Source organism: Anguilla rostrata, chromosome 12 (assembly GCF_018555375.3).
Source record: "Anguilla rostrata isolate EN2019 chromosome 12, ASM1855537v3, whole genome shotgun sequence".
Taxonomy (NCBI): Eukaryota; Metazoa; Chordata; class Actinopteri; order Anguilliformes; family Anguillidae; genus Anguilla; species Anguilla rostrata.
The window spans coordinates 7,440,233-7,463,364 of NC_057944.1; the positions used below are offsets into that span (position 1 = coordinate 7,440,233).

At 47.6% G+C, this 23,132-nt stretch overlaps 2 protein-coding genes and 1 long non-coding RNA gene across 12 annotated transcripts in view; 2 read left to right on the top strand and 1 right to left on the bottom strand.

Moving 5' to 3' along the window:
* Positions 1 to 854: 854 nt before the first annotated feature.
* On the bottom strand, positions 855 to 1,571 carry LOC135235823 (uncharacterized). Its single transcript, XR_010324442.1, has 2 exons — positions 1,448 to 1,571; positions 855 to 990 (listed from the first exon to the last, which is right to left on the bottom strand). It is a non-coding gene; the product is annotated as an uncharacterized LOC135235823 (long non-coding RNA).
* LOC135235822 (protein phosphatase 1D-like) lies at positions 1,514 to 14,763 on the top strand. Its single transcript, XM_064301691.1, has 6 exons — positions 1,514 to 2,194; positions 6,652 to 6,880; positions 7,276 to 7,400; positions 9,735 to 9,916; positions 10,971 to 11,195; positions 11,791 to 14,763. Exons 1-6 carry the CDS (start codon positions 1,669 to 1,671, stop codon positions 12,175 to 12,177), a joined length of 1,674 nt encoding a protein of 557 aa, XP_064157761.1. The 5' UTR covers positions 1,514 to 1,668; the 3' UTR covers positions 12,178 to 14,763.
* Positions 14,764 to 15,739: 976 nt separating this feature from the next.
* Positions 15,740 to 23,132, top strand: part of LOC135235652 (BCAS3 microtubule associated cell migration factor-like) — a 170,077-nt gene continuing 162,684 nt past the window's right edge. For 7 of the 10 annotated variants that reach the window (XM_064301346.1, XM_064301348.1, XM_064301349.1 and 4 more), the window contains exons 1-5: positions 15,740 to 15,872; positions 16,928 to 17,018; positions 18,915 to 18,969; positions 19,082 to 19,157; positions 20,323 to 20,429. In XM_064301346.1, the coding sequence (XP_064157416.1) occupies positions 16,948 to 17,018; positions 18,915 to 18,969; positions 19,082 to 19,157; positions 20,323 to 20,429 (309 nt within the window). In that variant the 5' untranslated portion in view covers positions 15,740 to 15,872; positions 16,928 to 16,947. Of the gene's footprint in view, positions 15,873 to 16,585; positions 16,594 to 16,927; positions 17,019 to 18,914; positions 18,970 to 19,081; positions 19,158 to 20,322; positions 20,430 to 23,132 lie in introns of those variants that run through there. The other 3 variants (XM_064301352.1, XM_064301354.1, XM_064301353.1) reach the window with 1 other exon arrangement.

Sequence of the window (23,132 nt, forward strand, 5' to 3'; positions counted from 1 at the left end):
ACTGCATAGCATAGGGCATGATGAAAGCATAGGATCTGAACTGATCCTGGCAATTATGGGACAAAATCAATTCTGTAACAGCCCTGAGAACAAACCTACTAGCTTCCTTTCACTTTCTTTTCCCTTTAAAATAATTTTAAAAAATGGTTGTATGGAAAAATCCCCAGAGTCCTTGTTTGGGACTATTTTAACCAGTTACTTAGTTGGTCTTGCTTTGTTTATCCACTTAGCATCTATATTTCTGATATTTTGGACTACAGCATATATTGTGATATGTTTCCATTTATGCATTGTTACTATTTAGCTTTTTTTAGTTTCAGAAAAAGTTGGAACTAGGTAAGTTACATGACTACCAGCAGATGAAGGCAATATGTTGGCATCTTCACTGTTCAATGCCAATGAAGGCTGCATAGCTGAAACTTCCACATTTTTTGCACGCTGGCAATAAAATAGAGTAAAATGTATATGTCTGTCTGTTGGTTTTTGATTCTGGTCTGACTTTTAAATTCTGTTCCCAACTGAGGACGTGAACAGATGGTAGAGACAGTTGACAGGATGGTAGAGACCGTTGACATTTTGAATAAAAACTAAAAACATGCCATTTCCCCTTGTGTGCCTATAAGTAGTTTTAATTATCTTCACGGCCTGAATTTGGTTGTCTTCGATTATTCTATCTTCAGCTTTTACCATAGCTGCTATTTTATTGCTTTTTATCTTATTGCACTGTACCCCTATATACACATTGTGCCATATAAAGATTTATATTTTCAACTTTGTCAGTCATTGTTGATAGTTTAATAATGAAACAAATTCATGATAACAACATAATGAAATACCACTGACATGCTTCCATGTACTTGAAATACCACTGAATCGGATTTTATTGATGTGGGCTCTTCAGCTACAGGTGGTCAGGCTTTCAGGTAAAAAAAAAGGTCTGGTGTAAACCGCACCCTCAGCCTGGCTGTGCTTATTGTTTCCTATTGCCAGCTGTAAAAAACAAATTCATAATTGGCTTCATGCTGACAATTCATACTTAAAAGCAAATCTATTCATAAATTAGACACACAATAAAAATGTAGTCTCGCATGTCCACACCCAGAGCTTGCTTACTGTAAGATAAGTAAATACTCAGTGTTAAAATTTATGACCAAGATGAAATATGTAGATGACACACTAATGTGATTACACTTTCATGACATGGTGTGAAAACACTGGGTTAAGTGACTTGGACAAATATCAGAAAACATGGGCAACGTTGCCCTGGAATAATTTTTTTTAGTCAGTACGAAATATTTATGAACGTTTAGTAACTTCGCATGATTTTCACAGCAATAAATGTAGACAGAGTTTAGGAACCTTACAGATACATAGAGTATGCATGCATACATATCAACAAACTGTTCAGTTTGGAGAATGGTGGCCCACGGAAGGACATTATTGTTACCGATAGGTGGCGCCGTCGAGTGCCTTTCCCATCTTATCCCCAGTTGCTAGAGCTCTGACGTCACTGCGTTCCTGAGCATGCCTACAAAGCGTCGAAAATAAACAATAGACCAAGCAAGAGAGATACATTTTGGAGCGTCCAAAAACTTCATTAAATTAAGTAAAAACGCGATTTCAGTGGACATACAGCCTCTAAATTGGAAAACAAACGTCTCAGTAACCATGGAAAACGTATTTTCGTTGCGAGTGAGTGTGTTCTCCGACCAAGGCGGTAGGAAATATATGGAGGATGTGACCGAGGTTGTAGTGGAGCCCGAGCCGGGGGAGGATGAGCTTGAGTCGCCGGAACAAGGCGACGCAAAAGTGGACAGCTGTTCGTCTGCTGACAGTACGCCGGTAAACGTGGTTCAACAGCTAGCTCCAAGCAACCCATGCAACGGCCCCCTTCCTTCACCGGCAGCCACCACGGTGGCATGGACTCATAACATCACAAACGACGGCGAAAGTTGTGCAGCGGCATCGGTGGAGGGCGAAACACCAACTGACGAGACTCTTCCACGGCGTTCAGTGGCTTATTTCGCAGTTTTTGACGGCCATGGGGGACGAGAAGCAGCGCAATTTGCTCGGGACCATCTTTGGGATTTTATAAAGAAACAACGGGGCTTTTGGTCCAATGACGACGAGGAAGTGTGTGGGGCGATCCGCAAGGGCTTCGTTGCCTGCCACTACGCCATGTGGAGAAAGCTGCGTAAGTTGCTAGCGAGGTCGTTAACTAGCAAGCTCTAGTCAGTTGGTGTGCACACAGTTTCGGTTGTATGAAAACACGACCGAAACTAGTTGGTAAGACATTGCGTTAAGCCGAATACTAGTCAATGCTGACTGACCAGCAGTCATGAAATTGCGTCGGGGTAAATTGGCTTGCTCGTAAGATCACCGAGTACTTGGCTGGCTAGCTTGTTAAAAGGTTTCTCCTAGCTAGTCAAACGCGTTCTTCATTTGCTTCGTTGGCAAGACAGTGTAGCTAGTCCGCTAGCCAACGCTGGAGTTGTTCAGAAACGATCCCGTCGGTTCTTGGCGATAAGATACTGTCTACTTCGTAGGCGAGGCTACTATTAGCAAAATCGGGTTGATTGATTTCATTTATTGTTCAATTTGTCATTTTTAAACTTGGGCGCCAGAAGAATGATCGCTACTACTGTGGGAAAACGTTCCCGTGATTCCCCCACGCCCCCAACGTTGGGATGAAACGACGGCCTTGGCTCCAGTCTGTCGGTTTTTTTTAAGCTGGAAATTTGACGGTTTCGCACGGGCAGTTATTTAATGACTGTCCGCATGGAATTGGCTAAATTGCTAAGGTTAATAAGTCGTGATCTGTTGTAATTTTTGATATCTGAATGTTTTTTGCTGTCAGGCTTGTTTAAAGTGTGTAAGGACTAATTCTCAGGGAACGAAGAAGTAACTTGGCTAGCTAACGTACATTAGTATAATATGTTAAATAAGACGTCCTGTGACCCGTTGACAGACATTATACAAACACATTTTTTTATCGACGATCTTCAAAGCAACCTTGCTTTACTTATCATAGTAAGTTGTGTGTACATGTTACATACTATTATATGTGGTCACGCGTGCATGAAAGTATTCTTTTTTAGCTACCCAACTAAACGTTTGCACATTTATTTTAACCTCATTATGAACATGTACTCCGGTGAAGTGTTGTTCCTGTTGGGTTCACATTTATGAACGTCCCGTGGAGCCAATAGAGATGGCCTATCTGAAATGTTTCTACGTCATATATCCAATCAACTTTTTAGTAGGGAGGAACCGGACATCAAGGACTCTGGCCACGATACAGCACATTCTAGAACGTGACGTAACTGCATTACTGCTTGGAACACTGTGATCCTTTCCGCGCAGGGTGACCAATAGGATTTTATATGCGGACTGACTGTGGGTCCTTATTGCATTAAATTCCCCCGGTGAATGCGGAACTATTATTCTTTGATCACTTACGATGCTCAGCTGTCTTTTTAAAGGGAAACGGCTTAAAATTTCTCCCCAATCAAGGTTAGTTTTTGTGGTGACAGTGAGGCTCAGTCAGCCGGCACAGCCGTGGACGGACGGAACTGTGCACACAAGCAGTCCACATCTCACTGAACTGCTCTTCTGGAGAGCTTGAAGTCCAGTCACGCATTTCACCTGGTGGAAACCGTGCGGTTTTCTTATGTCCCGTGCTGCATAACGGCAGATCTGATGCGGGAGGGGGCTGCTTGGGTACTGGTTGCCTGGGGACTCCCTCCACACATGCTTCTCTGTATCATGCCATCTGGCTGTGCTGATGGCACACTCTCACGTGACTGGATTAATGTGTGATCACACTAGAAAAGCTATGTGGGTTTGGTCTGTTGAAGGGCCTGTCTAACCTGCTGGGCACACAGTCACTCTCACAGTGGCCTGGCTGTTTGTTTGTTTACGTAGTTCTTTTGAGGGACACGCCTGTCAGTTCATGCCTGGACTTGCCTGAGCTTCAGTCGACAGCTGTGCGGACAGGAATTCAGACCTCAGCCCCAACCCCCCCCCCCCTCCCCCCCCGGCTTTGGTCTAGTCTGGCCTCTGTACTCACCTGGTGGAAGTGTCCCGCCATTACCTGTGGGAGTATTGCACTGCCGTTTTCAGGCTGAGAATGTGACCGGAAACCCTTCCGTGGATTAATATTTAACGTGTGTGTACGCATGGGGCTCTCCCAGGTGCAGTGTGTGCTGCGGCTCCTGGTTCTCAGTGTAGTTCCACCCCTAGTGTGGATGGAGACCTGGCTGGCCGTCTCTTAAAAGAGCCCAATTAAGCACTCGGCTTTGTGTAGTTGGGGGGGAAAAAGAAACAAAATATAAATATGTCAGGCTATAGGCCGTGATTCTGTCTGACGTATGTAGCAGGACAAGGATTTCAGCTCTCTTTTTGTCATAAGTATGAGCCATTTATACAGCATCCGATTCCTTTACTCTCAGCCTGCAGGTGCTTTTATCCAGAGCGACTTGTAATGAATTTACGTAAATGTTTCCATAAGGCCTTTGGGATTAACCCTGCTAATAACCTTCCCAGACCAGCCAAGCACGAGCACAACATGAGTGAACTAAATAAATCGCTAAAGATAAGCTAACTTTCGCTACCCAGAACAATGAGAACGTAATCCGTAGTGTGACCGCCGTCACGCGGTGGCACACAGATCCTCCCTCCGTGGCCTGCCGTACACAAGACCCCCCCCCTTGTCTCAACGCAGCCGAGTCTTTGTCCAACGGCTTGACGGGTGTAGCACAGGGGTAAGGAACTGGGCTTGTAACCGAAAGGTCGCAGGTCGATCCCGTAGGCTGTCCCGAGCAGTATAACTGTAATGCCAGTATATACCAGCTGTTAATGGATCAGAACATTAAAGTTGTAGCGCCTGGATAAGGAGCTGCTAAATGCCTGTAATGTAATGTAAAGCTGCTCCAGCTGCCACTGTGCAGCAGAAGAGCTGCTCGAATGGCACTGCTGACAGCTGATTGGCTGATTGAGCGATGCGGCTGTGAAGGCTCTCTTCTGCCCTGATGTGAGAGGCTCCCTCGGACGACGTCTCCGGCTGAGCTCCTTGTTCTCGGTGCACTTTGCCCTACAGTACAGGCAGGGCGCTGGCAGTTGGTATTCTGTTACAATTGAAAATGCATGTGGATCTGTAGACCCCGTACAGATATTCATTTTTTAACTTGCTCATTTTTTTACTTTCGTTACTTGGCATCGGTTGGTTTCTGGGTCCCTGCCTGGTACCTGCATGCTGTAACTGGGCAGTTGGTTCAGACTTCAGGTCTTGCCATGTGACACGTTTGGGTTATGATTCTCTCTGGAGGCGGAGGCCAGATAATGACATCAGCCCACATTGAAACCATGGTGACAGTTTTAGTATCGAAGTTCGAACTGAAGTTGAATCCTCTAAGGCAGGCCTGCCCAACCTTGTTCTTGGAGATCTACCATCCTGTAGGTTTTCATTTGGCACTCTTGACTTCAATTACCAATTAGCAGCTGAGCAAGATCTCTAGCTGTTGAGTGAGGTGTGCTTTGCTAGGGTTGGAGACCTACAGGGCAGTAGGTCTCCAGGAATAGGTGTAGGCAGCCCTGCTCTAAGGCCTCTGTGTTTTGTTCGGCTCGTCAGCATTTGGAAACTTGCTCTGAGCAGGAAGTGACACGTGTAGTGATGCCTGGTCCCCGGAAGTGCGGAGTGGAGAAGTTAGTCAACCATTCAAAATGCTGAGTGCGAATAGCTACAATAGAGTGGAAGGAACAAGATATTTGTTCCTATGAACACCAGGAAGAAGAGTCGGTCCACAGTGCACTCACTCATAAGACTTTGTCATGGCTCATCTCAATAGAGCTTTTTGTAGCCTTGTATATTTAACGAGTTCTGTGTCTTGGTATTGCAAGTGAAATCTTGAGATGTCATAACTGCTGAAAAGTGTTTTGAAAGCCAAAAATGTTTATCAGATAGTCTGTTTGCACAAGAATCTTGAAATTCAAAAATAGACATTGATTGGTTGTCCAGTTTCTTATGTCTATAAACATACAATGTGGTATAAAATTTTGAAATAATTGCAAATGCTGATGCCTTGAACACTGTTGCTATCATCTTAATAGATTTTCTGGTATTGATCACTTGAAGGTAAACACTGTCGCTATAAGGATCTAAAATGTTTAGTCAAATTTTTTGTGCTCCTGGCCTACCTTTGTTTCCTTTAGAAATCCTGCAAGCTCTTATATTTTAGATTTGTTAAACAAATAATTTTGTTATGTTATGTTTTTTTTAATAAAAAAATATTTACGGTTCCTCTCTTTGTATTCAGAATTGACAAATAAAGAGGTGAACTTTCTAAACTCTGATTTCATGCATATTGAGGTGTGTTCTTTAAGATGTTTCCCTGAAATTCTGACCAAATATTGCAATATGTTGCGATATTGTATCGTGACATTTGTATCGTGATACGTATCGCAAAGCTCAGCCCTGAAGTGACGCTGTTACAGGTCGCAGTCGGAAAGTCACATGACCTCTCATTGCTCAGACGGCAAAGCCAAATCCGTAAAACCGAGATTTCCGGGGAGCGAGTGTACTTTCACCGAGCCTTCTCTCCTCCTCTCCCCTCCGTTTCCCCATCCCCCCGTCTTTCCTTCCCCCCCCCGCAGCGGAGTGGCCGAAGACGCTGACGGGGCTGCCCAGCACGTCGGGCACCACGGCCAGCGTGGTGGTCATCCGGGGCGACCGCATGTACGTGGCCCACGTGGGCGACTCGGGCGTGGTGCTGGGGGTGCGGGACGACCCCACCGACCAGTTCCTCCGCGCCGTGGAGGTCACGCAGGACCACAAGCCCGAGCTGCCCAAGGAGAGGGAGCGCATCGAGGGGCTCGGGGGCAGGTGAGGGCGTGGGGCGAGTGGTGGGGCGGCTGGTTGCTGGAGGAGAGGTGGGGTGTGGTTGGGGGTAGCGCAGGGCTTCCACTGTCCTGGAAAAGATGTTTCATAACCAGTGACTTAACCGGTGTAAATCTGGTTCTTGTTTTGTGTTTCGATTTTTTTTCGTCATCTGTATTTACTTTTTTGTCTTTTTTTCCTGTATGGTTTCTTTTCTTTGAATATAATAAGATAAACATGAACAATAACTCTGATGATACTCAGTCTCACAGCTGCCATTTGCTGTGAGTTGTATGTTAATGTAAACAAATCAATGTGGTGTCACACAGCAAAGCTCCCTGATTGGGTGAAACCGGTGGGTCACTGACATGCTCTGTGTCTGCTGCTGGTGTCGTCCCCAGTGTGATTAAGAAGTCCGGGGTCAACCGCGTTGTGTGGAAACGGCCACGGCTCACTCACAACGGCCCCGTCAGGAGGAGCACCGTCATCGACCAGATCCCCTTCCTGGCCGTCGCACGCGCCCTGGGTAAGGACTGCAGACGGACCCGAAACTGACCCGAGCGGGACCCAAAACTGACCCGAGAGGGACCCAAAACTGACCCGAGCCGGGCCTGAAACTGACCCGTGCCAGACCCAAAACTGACCCGTGCCAGACCCAAAACTGACCTGAGCCAGACCCAAAACTGACCTGAGCAGGACCGGAAACTGACCCGAGTGGGACCCAAAATTGACCCGAGCCGGGCCTGAAACTGACCCGTGCCAGACCCAAAACTGACGCGAGCCAGACCCAAAACTAGTGATCGCCTCGCCTTGGGTCGGTTCGGGGTCCGCATTTCATCGGTTTCTAATGGCCCCTGCTGGTTGATCGGGCACCTGTGGACTGCAGGCCAAAGCTGCACGTCAGAGGTCTTTCTCTGACTCCACTCTGTGCCAGCTTAGCTGCGGTGTGAACAGAAGCAGGCTGGTGACACCGCGTTTGTCCTGTCTCTCCTGATTGGACAGTAGGAACCCCTGAACACAGCTGTGTTAGCAAATGGGAAATTGGACGTTCCTAATTAGGGTGGGAATTGGACATGTTCAGCCCCTCGTTGGGCACCAGTATTTATTAAATGTATTATTTCATTACTGGGACTGTAAAGAAAACCAAGTGCATTTACGAAACTGTAGATGAGCACTCCTTGCGAGCCTCAGTTTGAATTTGTGTGCATAGTTCAGGAGGGGCTTCGTGCTGTTTTACATTAACTGTGCCCTGGAGCAAGTGCGTTTGTTTTCCAGGGAAATCACTCAGTCGTACGTCATCCACAGAGCGAACACATGGAGTACTCTCCGCTGATGTCCTGCCAAACGCTTTGGCTGGATTAGATTTCTCCAGAGCTGTGTTTTGTTTTTTTTTTTTACATTTTTTTTAAAGTGCCTGTCTGACTGAGGATTACCCGGTCTGCTGTACTCTCTCTCTCGCCCTCTTGTGGAGAGAATTGGAATGGCAGCGTCTCCACTTCGGTCTTGGGTTGAGTATTATTTAACCGTGCTCCCCCATTGCTCACGTGTGTCACTGGGCTCCAGAAAGTGGTGCTTGTGAATGCGATGTTGTCCCAGAACTCACTCTGCTGAGTACAGTCCTCAGCTGGCAGACTCAGAGAGGTGGCTGTTCACGGATGAACGGCAGTCATCCGTTCTTAGCAACCATTCCTAGCGACCACAGGCTGCTGTGGTCACTGCTGCACTGCACGCGTTTTCTGTTTACGCGTTAAAAAAAACAAAGCCGTGTCGTCTTGGTTATCCTGGACGCGCTCGTGTGTGACCTCAGCCGTCTGATACAATGCTGGCTATAGAAAAAAGTTTTATTAGGGACCGAAAAGTAATGCCTGTCTCAATATTTCCTGTTTTAACAGCGGGCGCTAAGCCTTGCCAGTTCTGTGAGTGTCCGACGATCCCATGTTTTTGCACACATTTTGACCTTTGTGTGACGGCGTCTTGTGGGCGTGTTTGGCAGACGCTCAGTCAGGCTGTCCGCAGCTCCTGTGTGCTCAGCTTCCCCAGATAGAGCAGCCCAGTACCGTTAATGGGTTCACTCTCTGGACTTTCCTGATACTCAGTTTTACACGCGTTTCCTCCTGGCCCCACAGTTTTTATGTGAAGTGACGGCTTTTTTAGATACCTACAGAAATTTCTCATGACCTGCCGACTTTGCCGTGGTAGGTATAAAATTACTGTGCCAGTAGATTTGGAGTTACTTGAATGGTATTTTCTTACTTTAGATCACAAACCCCTGAATGTCTTGATACTGGTTCTTGTAAATCCCGCAGGTCATCAGAAACTTGTGTAAGTCTTAAATATCCACCATCGCTCACAAAACTCCCAGGGCCAAGTGAAAAGGTTCTCTAAAACTGAAGTAATATCAAAAGACCCCGAAAGGGAGCTACCCCTTTAAACACAAGAAGAGTTTGGGCAAGGTGGAGATACAGCGCCCCCTGGTGTTTAGGGCTCTGGCTAGTTTTTTGGATTTTTTTTTTTGTCAAAAAAAAAAGTCAGTGTTCACGGTTCCATTGTTTTCAATTGCCAGCAGTGATTGTTACACCAGTATTAGAATGTTCAGGTAACAACATTTTAATGGCATATTTTTGATGTTACACCTTAAACGGGTTAAAATACAACCTCACAACCTCCCTTATTTTGCTCAGTTTGCTGTGACTGCTGATTGATCAGGTGATGTTTGTGTCATATTGCTTTCGCTTGTCACGCTCTGTTCATGAGGCTGAAGGTAGGACATGCTGCCTTGTTGGATGTTTTTGACGCGTCGCCCCCTGGTGTTGCGGCAGGGCCTGACGCTTCCTGACCACCCTTCCGCCCCTCTCCGCAGGGGACCTGTGGAGCTACGACTTCTACAGCGGGGAGTTTGTGGTGTCGCCCGAGCCGGACACCAGCGTGGTGAAGCTGGACCCGCGGCAGCACCGCTACATCGTGCTGGGCAGCGACGGGCTGTGGAACATGGTGCCCCCGCAGGACGCCGTGTCCATGTGCCAGGACAACGACGAGGCCATGGTGAGCGCCACGCCCCACACTCTGCACACGCAGCTGTCAGCAGCAATAGTACTCAGCAATAACGCTTAGCAGCAGTAATAATACTCAGCAATAACGCTTAGCAGCAGCAATAATACTAAGCAATAACGCTTAGCAGCAGCAATAATACTAAGCAAAAATGCTTAGCAGCAGCAATAATACTCAGCAATAGTACTTAGCAGCAGCAATAATACTAAGCAGTAACGCTTAGCAGCAGCAGTAATACTCAGCAATAGTACTTAGCAGCAGTAATACTAAGCAATAACGCTTAGCAGCAATAATACTCAGCAATAGTACTTAGCAGCAGCAATAATACTAAGCAATAATGCTTAGCAGCAGCAATAATACTAAGCAGTAACGCTTAGCAGCAGCAATAATACTCAGCAATAGTACTTAGCAGCAGCAATAATACTAAGCAATAACGCTTAGCAGCAATAATACTCAGCAATAGTACTTAGCAGCAGCAATAATACTAAGCAATAACGCTTAGCAGCAGCAATAATACTCAGCAATAACGCTTAGCAGCAGCAATAATACTCAGCAATAGTACTTAGCAGCAGCAATAATACTAAGCAATAACGCTTAGCAGCAGCAATAATACTAAGCAATAACGCTTAGCAGCAGCAATAATACTCAGCAATAATGCTTAGCAGCAGCAATAATACTAAGCAGTAACGCTTAGCAGCAGCAATAATACTAAGCAATTATACTTAGAAGCAGCAATAATATTAAATAATATTGATGGCAAAAGTAGTAGTAAAATTCCTTAGCAATTAACAGCCACTTTACTGACCCCCCTCGCCACATGACTCCGCCCATTAATCACATTACTCTGCTCCCTGCCATTACATGACTCCGCCCCTTGTCACATTACTCCACTCCTCATCACATTACCCCACCCCCTCATCACATGACTCCACCCTGCCCCCCCGTTACATGACTCTGTCCCCTCATGACATGACTCCGCCCCCCAATCACATGACTCCGCCCCCTCATCACATGACTCCGCCCCTCGTCACTCGCCCCTCGTCTGTAGGCGCAGGGCGGGGTCTCGAGCGCCCGGCAGCTGGTGAGCCACGCCCTGCTGCGGTGGCGGCAGCGGATGCTGCGGGCCGACAACACCAGCGCCATCGTGATCGCGCTGCAGGAGCCCGGCCAGGCGCCGTCCCCGCTGCACCAGGAGGAGGTCCTGCTCAACCTGGCCGAGGGCCCCTGCTGCGGCCCCCCGTCCGGGTCCCGATCCAACACCCCGCTGGTGAAGGTGAGGGTCCGGAGCTTTCCGTTTTGCGCTTTGTGGAACTAAACTCTGTGTGTCGCTGTCACTGTAATATGGCGATTTGGAGATGTGAGTGAGTGCTGATTTCTGAATGCAGAGAATGGACTTTCTGCACCTTTGTGCTGCAGTGTCCACATTGGTGTCTGAGCTTAAAAGGTAAAAAAGCAAAAGAGAGTAACTGAGATTGTGAGCACTGGTGAGGTACTGAAGCAGAGTAAGAAACAGTGTGAGCGTTGTTCTGTTCATGACCGAGCTTGAAGAGTTTGGGTGTGTCTGGGGGCGACATAGCTCAGGAGGTAAGACCGATTGTCTGGCAGTCGGAGGGTTGCGAGTTCAAACCCCGCCCTGGGCATGTCGAAGTGTCCTTGAGCAAGACACCTAACCCCTAACTGCTCTGGCGAATGAGAGGCATCAATTGTAAAGCGCTTTGGATAAAAGCGCTATATAAATGCAGTCCATCTGTACCCTACGATGGGGGTGTGTCTGTGCCCTGCAGTGGGGGTGTGTCTGTATCCTGCGGTGGGGGTGTGTCTGTACCCTGCTCTGTCTGACTGTTTGCCCCCCCCCCCCCCTCTTGCAGACGCTGGACGCCGAGGCCCCCTCCCCCGTGTGCGAGCTGCTCCCGGCGCTGGAGCGGCGGAACGCTTTCTCGGGGGCGACGCTGCGCGCCCTGTCCGACCCCCTCCCGCCCCCCTGCCTGTCCCCCCCGGAGGGGCGCTCCCCGGAGAGCCGGGCCCTGGCCGTGCGCACCAACGAGGGCCTGGCGTCCCCCTGCAAGCGGGGCCTGCAGAACTCCCCCGGCCCGTCGGGCAAGAAGGGCCGCCGCTGCCCCCCCTGCCCCGGGCCGGCCCGCCGCAGGAACGCCGAGCGCGCCGCCGGTCGCCGCGGCAACAGGGGCCAGAAGCAGCCCCCCACCGTGACTGACCTCCTGCAGCAGCACCGCAAAGCCACCGTGTGCGTGTGCTGAGCAAATGCGTGTATACACACACACACACGCAAACGCACACACTCACTCGCTCACTCACTCACTCACTGTACACAACTGCTGCTCCCTCCGTCCCTCACACACTCCTCCTGGTGCGTGTGCGTGCGTGCGAGTGTGTGTGTGTGTGTGTGTGTGTGTGTGCGTGCCTGTGCGTGCACACGCGCGTGTGTGTGCGTGTGTGTGAGGTTTGCCGTTGTCATAGATTGAACGCTGTCCCCCTTGTAACATTTGTACATTGCAACTTCTATGATGCGTTACCAAGTGGCTCAGATAGCCCAATGTTCCATCTATGGCACAGGTATACTTTTATAGGCAAGTCTATTACCTGTGTTTTTTTTATATGTGAATAGATATGAGTATATTTAAACGGGGGAGGATTACACATGATATCTACAGTCCTGTTGACGTAGCTGTGATCTGACCCTCTGTACATGGGGTTTTACTTTATCTGGTGCGTCTCTTTGAGCTTCCCTTTTCATTGCGTCTGTTCCTCCTCTCTCAATTCGGTAACTTGTAAATATTCCTGCAACGAGACAAAAAAGGCCCCTTATTCTACTTTTGAGTAAAGCAATATATATATTTTTATACATTGTTTTATTTCGATTTCTCCTGACTCAAAGGGATGCATCATTTTGACATTATGAAGTTGGATCACAAATTGACTGTTGTGATAAGAGAATGGCGTTGTCCACAGACTAATCCCAAAACGGTACTGTTTCCGGCTTCTGGTATTGAAGTGTCTGTGTGTCAGTGTCTTTTTTTTTTTTTTTTCCTGTTTCTATGGATGGGACAAACATCCATCCTCACTTGACGGTGCTGCTATGGTAACCAGTGGAAATAAACACCAGAGAAAAGCTGTGAGGTCAGACAGTAAGGAGCTGGAGCTGCGTCTGTTTGCCCTCTCTTTTAACCCTTGACCTCTGACCTTGAGGGAGTTTACCTTTTTTTTTTTTTAACACTGTAACTGGTAGCTATGAATTAGACGTGAATGAGACTTGGAGTGTTGACGGCTCTGTGCCGTTGCTATGCAGATTATGTCCAGGTTCGTTGATCTGAATGACTTAGAGCATGTCAGTGACACCAGACGCTTTGATTGGCAGGATGAACTGTCCGGATGGTTTTCATTTTTGTTGAATCTGTACTTCTCGGTCCGAATAAAATGCCCCCCCAAACCCACCCACAGGACCCACATTGTGGTGGACAGGGCTTTTTCATCTTTGAGGTTGGAATTCTTCTGGGATGATGTCAGCGGGTGAGACCTTTTCCGATTGGCCGAAGCTACGCCCATCGGCCCTGCGTCACACCGCCGCCCGGCGCTTCCACGCCCCCCCTCGGCCAGCTATTGGTCCAGCTCGTCGTTTTGCCCCGCCCCTTTTCAGGTTCACTGTGGCGATTTGCTGAGGAGCGAACGCACCGAGAGCCACGGGAGAGCACACGCCCAATGTGGACCGTTCCGTGACTCCGGCTGATTGGTGGGTTCGGTCTCCTGGTTTGGGAATGGGGCGAGTTCCGCAGCTGACCAGCCGGCGCGTCTGAAGCACCGCCTAGACGAGCTGCCCCGTCCCGCGGCTTTAAGGTGTTCTGGAAGAGTCCATTTTAAAAATGCAATCCTTCAACATAAAACTGTTCTGGATGGGTCCATTTAAATAATCCAGTCCTTGAGCTTTAAACTGTTCTGGAAGAGTCCATTTTAAAAAACACAAAAGGCTTACCTGCTCTTCATGGCTGAACACGGCTCTGTTGATGTCCCATTGAAGGCTTAATTTTCCATCGTAGATGTTGTGCGTTCTACATGCGGAACAGAAGCATTGATTGCTTCTTGCGTTGGGTGCTGGTTTTTAAAAACATTTCTATGCTGTCATTTCACGCTGAAGAACGCTTTCTTCAATGTGAATATTTTATAAATGTGCTGGTCCCTTGGATGTGAAAATGCAGATAACATGTTCACTTGCATTTAACTTTTAAAGGGTCATACTTTAAGGATGTAGGTTTTTTTAATCTGGTTTTTCTCTTTTTTTGTTGTTTATTTTATGGTGATTGATTCCTGTCTTTCTTCATTGAAGCCCTGTTAAAATGTCTGGATGTTGTACCTTTGCCCTTCCCTTTGCAGTGACTGGTCAAATAAGGATTTTTGGTTCTTCAAGACCAAAGTGCAATTTTAAAAGTAGTTTTTCTCTGTCAATACCCTGTTCTCGTCCCAGTATCGATTTGAAAGTGTGATGTCGCACCGTTTTATAATTGGCAAAGGTGTTTTTATATTTCAGGGATTCTGCATGAACTATCTTTTATTTTATTGTTTAGGTCTTTTTCCTCTTTTTTTGATTAAATGAAGTTTGTTTTAGTTTTGTTGAGAGACCTCACTTTTTATCGCCATAGCAATGGTTTGAATAATTGGTGCACTTGACCATTAAGTTCACGTCAGATATTTGCGATTGTCATGTGTGACTGCCCACCAGTTCTGCCGCAGTGTCAAACTTCCGTGTACAGTCTCAATGTGGAATTACATCACCTGTCCTGAATGTTACTGCGTATGAGTATATTGAATAAAAACAAATGTTTTCAGTCTCACGTAAGTTGGTTTTTGGGCCCTTTAAGGCTCCATATGTTGGCCATTTGAGATATTTCCCAACGTCCTGACTCCTTTTGTCTTCATAGCCTCTGAACTCCCACAGTTGACTGCAGTGTGTTTACATGGTGTAGCCCAGAGCAGGTGTTTCACATTATATTTGTACTGAGGAAGTTGGTGTTCCATGTTATGTCTGACTGAACCAGCTTTCTTAGAACCTTTAATTAACCCACTGAGTCCTCTGCATGGCTATTTGCCAGTCTATTCACGATTACCACGACATACACTCTGCGTTTCTCTGGGGGAGCTAATGGTTTAGCATAGCAGTTGGCACTGCCTCAGTTGCAGCGAGCAGCACTAGTATAACTGCTTCCACAATGAGTTCTACACAAAATATCCAAAGACAATGGAAAAAAGTAGCATCTAGAGATCAGCTGATTTCGGCTCTTTCTGTTTTGGATATATTTTTATTAGTTTGACAGAAACTGATTTCCAGAGTGTCTTTATAAACACTGGCTGTAAGTAAGAAAAGGAGAAAGAGTAGTAACTCAATAATATAGATAATTGCCGTCATCCTGTGGGGAAAAAATCGTTGCGCCATGCAGAGTACATTCTCTGTCATGGTGTCCTGAGTATCCCAGTAACGATGATGTTACGCAAGGTTCTGAAGAAACAGAACTGCTGCAACGCTCAAGTCAATTTCTCGCGAGATTTTAATGTAAACAAACAAGTATGTGTGACGTGTAAACGGACGTCGGCACAATTTATGGAAAATGTACATGGTAATTCTAACGTTTGCTTCATAATATAAATACAGTAGAATAATGTTAAAATTTATATATATAAAAATGATATTTTTTAATAAAATATTCGACGTGTATTCTCCGTTCTAAAAACAGACCCCCCTAAGAAAACAGTGGACATTTTCATAAATTGCTATTGGTGTGAGTCCACATCGCCCGCCTTTCTCGGGTACGTATTTGTGGGGCTGTGCGGACGGGACGTTTTCATTGGCTGTTTTATGAGTTCCGCTGTTTTCAGTATTTTCTTCTGTATTGTCGCGTTCAGCGAAGAGCTTCAGTGGAACAGGACTAGAAACACAACGCCCTGGGTTCGTAGAGAAACGTCGTTTGTTAAACAATTCGTGAAAATGTATTGTGCATAGACTCTTGAATATTTAGCGTATTCAATTGTTATTCTCCCAGTGGAGTACGCTACGTGTCAACTAGCTGCTAGCTAGCTTGCTAAGTTGTCAATCAGTTTGGTTTACACAGCTAGCTAGCTAACAGGATGCCCAAGTAATGTTATAGCAAGCTACTTTATTGTTTAATTAGATCATATTTGAGGATAATGAGCAAATAGCCTAAAAATATTAAACTGAAAATACATTATTTGCCTGTTGCGCAAAATTCAGCCGCTAGCCAATTGTTCCTAAATGTCCCCCTATTGTGGCCAAGCACAATGTTTCCACTTTAGCTACTTGAGTGCCATTGGTTATCTTGAAGTCTTTGTGTCAATCGAAATGGAAGTATGTGAAGACATTTAGCTTGTTGTATTAGAGGTGAATTTTACACAACAATACACATCCAAATTCCCACTGCTGTTGAATGTAATTTGTGTCAACAAGCAAGTTTAAAAGATTTTGATTGAGCCATTGTCGTTTTGTGGAAGTTGCTATTTGGACATTAACTGCTGCACAGTATGACAGCCAATGAGAAGTCACACTGCAAAACCAGTGAAGCAGTCTTTCATTCTCTCCAGGATCTCCAGGTTGCCTGTTCTTTGTTTCCTCCTTACACATGTGAGCTAATTTGGACCCAAGAACTCGGGTGGTGAGAGTTAACTTTATAATCGACCACTTAAATTAATCAACTTGGTACTGAGTGACATCCAAACCTGCAAATTCCAGTGCTCTCCCAGATCAAGATGGAATAACAAGGAAGATAATACTGAGTGTAGTACAGCTCAGTGCTCTTTGCAGCTCTGGGAGGGAGGGATAATCTGGTCCCATTAACCCCCTGATTAACTGGATAACTGAGCCAGGTGTATCGGTGAAAGGCTTCTGGATTTCTCAGACTGCTGGTGGTCACATGATCCCGTGCGTTCAGGCTTCTGAAGGCTGTTGCTGTTGCGTCTCAGGCCAGCGAATCCTTCTCTCCCCTGCAGGTTCGAGGATTGGAGACACGATGGCGTCCGAGTCCCCGCGCCGTCCCAGCCGCTGTGCGGGGGGCGTGGTCGTGCGCGCGCAGGCCGCCACGTAAGAACAAACCCCTCCCCCTTTTTTCTGCTTAGCTGAACAAACTCCTCCCCCTTTTCTGCTTAGCTGAACAAACCCCTCCCCCTTTTTTATGCTTAGCTGAACAAACTCCTCCCCCTTTTTTCTGCTTAGCTGAACAAACTCCTCCCCTTTTTCTGTTCGTTTGGGCTGAAACGCTGCGACGTTTTATGGGCCAGCCGCGCTCCCAGTCAGTCAAACTGCTGCCAGGGTGTTCAGCCCAACTCTGTGTAGGGGAACTGTGCGTTCTCCAGCAGGTGAAGAGGCCCAAATATGGGTAGCAGTGTTGGAGTTGATTCCATTTTTCACTGAAGGTATTCATTTCAATTTAATCCAGGAAATGAACTGAAATTCAGTGAACTGGAAATGAAGTGAAAAAATCCCAGTAGAAACGCTTGGACATTTTTCCAACTCAAGAATTGAATTTCAGTTGATTTCCGGAATTGACTAAACTGAAATGGAATTGGCACTGCCCCTGTTTGGAAGCAGTCTATTTTTCCGTGCGCTCTGCTTTTCCTTTTGGCCATCTCCCCCGACAGCTTTAAGCTCTTTACTGGTTCATGTTTTTACAAACACAGGCTCCAAAGCTAGCTTTCCTGCTTCATGTGTTCACAAACACAGGCTCCATAGCTAACTCTCTCCTGTGTGTCCACAAACACTGGCTCCAAAGCTAACTCTCTCCTGTGTGTCCACAAACACAGGCTCCATAGCTAACTCTCTCCTGTGTGTCCACAAACACAGACTCTATAGCTAACTCTCTCCTGTGTGTTCACAAACACAGGCTCCATAGCTAACTCTCTCCCGTGTGTTCACAAACACAGGCTCCATAGCTAACTCTCTCCTGTGTGTTCACAAACACAGGCTCCATAGCTAACTCTCTCCTGTGTGTTCACAAACACAGGCTCCATAGCTAACTCTCTCCTGTGTGTTCACAAACACAGGCTCCAAAGCTAACTCTCACCTGTGTGTCCACAAACACAGGCTCCAAAGCTAACTCTCACCTGTGTGTTCACAAACACAGGCTCCATAGCTAACTCTCTCCTGTGTGTTCACAAACACAGGCTCCATAGCTAACTCTCTCCTGTGTGTTCACAAACACAGGCTCCATAGCTAACTCTCTCCTGTGTGTTCACAAACACAGCTCATAGCTAACTCTCTCCTGTGTGTTCACAAACACAGGCTCCATAGCTAACTCTCTCCTGTGTGTTCACAAACACAGGCTCCATAGCTAACTCTCTCCTGTGTGTTCACAAACACAGGCTCCATAGCTAACTCTCTCCTGTGTGTTCACAAACACAGGCTCCATAGCTAACTCTCTCCTGTGTGTTCACAAACACAGGCTCCATAGCTAACTCTCTCCTGTGTGTTCACAAACACAGTCTCCGTAGCTAACTCTCTCCTGTGTGTTCACAAACACAGGCTCCATAGCTAACTCTCTCCTGTGTGTTCACAAACACAGTCTCCGTAGCTAACTCTCTCCTGTGTGTTCACAAACACAGTCTCCGTAGCTAACTCTCTCCTGTGTGTTCACAAACACAGGCTCCGTAGCTAACTCTCTCCTGTGTGTTCACAAACACAGGCTCCATAGCTAACTCTCTCCTGTGTGTTCACAAACACACAGGCTCCAAAGCTAACTCTCTCCTGTGTGTTCACAAACACAGGCTCCGTAGCTAACTGTCTCCTGTGTGTTCACAAACACAGGCTCCATAGCTAACTCTCTCCTGTGTGTTCACAAACACAGGCTCCATAGCTAACTCTCTCCTGTGTGTTCACAAACACAGGCTCCAGACAGGGACTTAGAGCAGACAGGGAGTGTGTTTTTGACGAGGGGGTTGTGGACGCTGAGTGAGTGACTGGGGCAGGGGTGCTGTTTTTCAGGGAGCAGTCCTACATGGAGAGCGTGGTGACCTTCCTGCAGGACGTGGTCCCACAGGTAAGAGCTCCCCAAACACGCCCGTGCCACTGTAACATCTCTCTGCTACAGCTCACTGACCTCCTTCTCCTCCTTTCTCCTCCTCCTCCTCCTCCCATTCCTTCACCTCCAGGCCTACAGTGGTGGACCTCCAACAGATGAGAAGGAGAAGGTGATCTGGGTTCGGTTTGAGAAAGCGGACATTAATGGTGAGCAGAGGTGTCCCAAGATGTTCTCTCCTAGTTATATTCAGTGCATGGTCTCATCACTTACTGAGGTTCATGTGATGCAGTCATTCCTTAGTACTGTACTACAGAGCTGTAAGAGATTCAGTATTAAAGTACAGAGCTCTGAGAGATTCAGTACTACACTACAGGGTTGTAAGAAATTCATTACTACTGTACAAATCTGTGAGAGATTCAGTACTATAGTACGGTGCAAGGAGATTTAGTCCTGTAGTACAGAGCTGTGAGAGATTTAGTACTATCCCATAGAGCTCCAATAGTTTCACTACTATAGTTCAGATCTGCAACAAATTGTGTACTATAGTACAGAGCTGTAAGAGAAGTGGTATTATCTTGGGGTGTCGAACTCAAGTCCTGGAGGGCCATGGTGTCTGTAGAAATTTGTGGTTTCCTTTCAATCAGCAGCCAATTAAGGCCTTGAGAAAAAGGTGTGTGGGCTCATTACCCAATCAGTTGCTTTAAATTAATCATTTGGGCTGAAATGCATCCAAAACCAGCAGACACTCTGCTCCTCCAGGACTGGAGTTTGACACCCATATTATGTTTATTGGGTTACACTGCATTTTCTCTGTGAGTGTTGGTGAGCCACCTTCAGTGTGTGAAAATGCTTACCCACATGCATAGCAAGTAGCATTTGGGCGTATTGGCTTGAGTGGGAGAGAAAAGCTGTTAACAGGAATATAAAGGTCCCAAAGCAGACCACGGCACAGTGCTGCTGCACAGACTGCTCTGTGGGATTCTCTCTGCTCCTGATTGGCTGAGCACAGAGCATAAACCTGCAGAGCCACTGAGGCTCTGCTCCTGATTGGCTGAACACAGAGTGTAAACCTACAGAGCGGCTGAGGCTCTGCTCCTGATTGGCTGAGCACAGAGCGTAAACCTGCAGAGCCACTGAGGCTCTGCTCCTGATTGGCTGAGCGCAGGGCGTAAACCTGCAGAGCGACTGAGGCTCTGCTCCTGATTGGCTGAGCGCACAGTGTAAACCTACAGAGCGGCTGAGGCTCTGCTCCTGATTGGCTGAGCGCACAGTGTAAACCTACAGAGCGGCTGAGGCTCTGCTCCTGATTGGCTGAGCACAGAGCGTAAACCTGTAGATTGAACCTGATCGGCTGGTGTTGTGTGTGCGCAGATGTGTGCCGCTCCCCGGAGTTCCTGGAGTGCCACGGTGGCGGTTCTGGCCCTCCCCTCTGCCTCATGATTGGCTACACGGACGGGATGCAGATCTGGAGCATATCTGTAAGTACACCACCATCTTTGACTCTCCCTCTCTCTTCTTTTCCCCCTCTGTCTACATGCGTTTATCTGTATACCGGTCACTTCTCAGCTCAAGGAAAATGGCGCCCCCTGCTGTTAGTGATGGCAGTAGCACTGGGCTGTTTTTCATTATCAGTGGAGTTAGTTAACATGGTGAACTGCTCCTGTGTGTGTGTGTCTATATCGTATAGTATATGAGTATGTATATATATGTAGTGCAGTCCAAAAGTATTAGCTCACTTGTAGTTTAAAAAAAAAAAAACCATTGTAGCAAGAAAGTTATTCGCAGTGAGAACTTGCAAAGAAGCTTAAGATTTCTGCAGTGAGGCAGCAACTACCGTCTGCTGGGCTATTTGTGTACTGCCTCTTGATCTTAAGTAAAAAATTATCTTTTTGTTTATACTTTGGTTTGTTATTCAATAAGTGCAGGGGTATTAACTGAATGCGTTTCTGCCTAAGGTTTAAAAAACAAAAACCAAAAAAAACACAGGTGGCCTAATACTTTTGGCCTGTACTGTATGTATAATTATATATTATATATATATATATATATAGATTTATATATATGTATATATTGATATGCCTGGTTTAATAGCAACTGGGAAATAAGTAGCTCAGTAAACACAAACATGTTGCTGAAAATTGGCCAGCTCTTTTAATGATGACAGAGCAACGTGGGTCATCTGATCAGCTGTGTGTGCGTGTGTGCGTGAGACTGTCTGCGTGTTTATGAGTGTGACAGAGGGTGCTTTATGAAGCCGCCCACACATCAGCTGAGGCAGGTCAGGCGGGGTCATTGAGACAGTTTAACTGGGGCATGAGGAAACCGCCAGGTTGAAGATCTGCGCGTCTGGTGTGAGCTGCAGTTCTACCGTCGTCCACAAGATGTCGCCAAAGGCCAGGAATTGGTACAGAACTGGAATCCTGCAGTGCAGTGGGAAAAAGTGAGCAGTTCGGTCTCTGGGCAGCTGATAGAGTCTTGGGCTTGTGAGCGGGATCTCCTCGAGCGCTCGGTCCTCAGAAGTTTGTGAGATGGCGGGATGGCGGCGGCGACGGGCCGGATGGCGCTCCTGATGCCTGCAGGCTTCTGAAGAGCCACAATTACAGGCGGCGCGTCGAAAATGAGACGCGGCGGACCACATGATGTACGGAGGCTCGCGGAGGTGACAGGCGCGCCACTATTTTAGTCTTCAGCGCTTCCGCGCCCTCTCATCGAGCGGCCGGAGGGAGCCAGAAGCATCGCCGCGGTCATGTGACCCCCCTGACGCCATTTCCCCTCGAGGTTAGGAGCTTCCCACAGACACCTCGGCCCTGTAACTCTGGGTCCTGCTGGGGGTTTGTTTTTCCGGAAAGTTCCCTGGTTACTGTTTAAAAGCTGGAACAAGAACAGGCAGCTTAGCACAGGGGGAGGGTGGGAGGGGGCGAACTCCATTAATGGCGGGGGGGGGGGCACAGCGTCTGCAGGTATTTGTGGTTTCCTTTCAATCAGCTGCTAATTAAGTCCTTGAGAACAAGGTATGTGGGCTCAAGCCTGTCCTTGAGTTAAAATTAATCAGTCGTAGCGAAGCACACTGAAAACCACCTGGCACTGCGGGCCTCCAGGTCTGAAGTCTGGCACCCCTGGCTCAGGGCCTGCGACTGATGCGGTGGAGCTCTGCTGCCACCTAGTGGACAGTTAAGGGTACTGCGGGTATTACACCAGCGTGCGAGTGAACGGGTGGACCGGCGTCCGTGAGCAGCTGGGCTTGCGTGTGTGTGCGCGGCGGCGGCGGGTTCGTGTCTGAGTGCTGCTGACGCTTTCCTGTCAGGCTGTGGAGCGGACACCCTCCTTAATGGGGCCTTGTGTGGAAGCGTCTGGCTGTGCTGTCTGAGTGAGCAAAGCTGGCCCAGAAGAGATGGGAGAATCTGTGTGCGTGTGTGTTGTGTGTGCGTGTGAGAGTTAGTGGATGTCACGCTGACTCAAACTGTCTGTAAGGTGCCTGTTATTGTGAGAATCTGCTGCAGTCAGCCTGGATCTCACTGGCATGATGCCTGTTCATAAACACCAGCGGCCTGTTCATCTGAGGGTGATGGGAAAATGCACATAGAGGCGTTACTGTGGGTGAGCTGAGCCTGAAACGTAACACACCACGGCTGCACATTGCCATGGGATCCAGGAAATGGCAGAATATGGATCTGTCATATTCATCGTTCAGATTGTTCATATCGGGCTGTGCATGCTCCTCCAGTGCTGTAGAGGGCAGCCTTCACGCCCAGCCACAGATCTCCAGGAGCAGGGTGGGGCTGGTAGATTGGGGCAGTAGATCTCCAGGAGCAGGGTGGGGCTGGTAGATTGGGGCAGTAGATCTCCAGGAGCAGGTGGGGCTGGTAGATTGGGGCAGTAGATCTCCAGGGCAGGGTGGGGCTGGTAGATTGGGGCAGTAGATCTCCAGGAGCAGGGTGGGGCTGGTAGATTGGGGCAGTAGATCTCCAGGAGCAGGGTGGGGCTGGTAGATTGGGGCAGTAGATCTCCAGGAGCAGGGTGGGGCTGGTAGATTGGGGCAGTAGATCTCCAGGAGCAGGGTGGGGCTGGTAGATTGGGGCAGTAGATCTCCAGGAGCAGGGTGGGGCTGGTAGATTGGGGCAGTAGATCTCCAGGAGCAGGGTGGGGCTGGTAGATTGGGGCAGTAGATCTCCAGGAGCAGG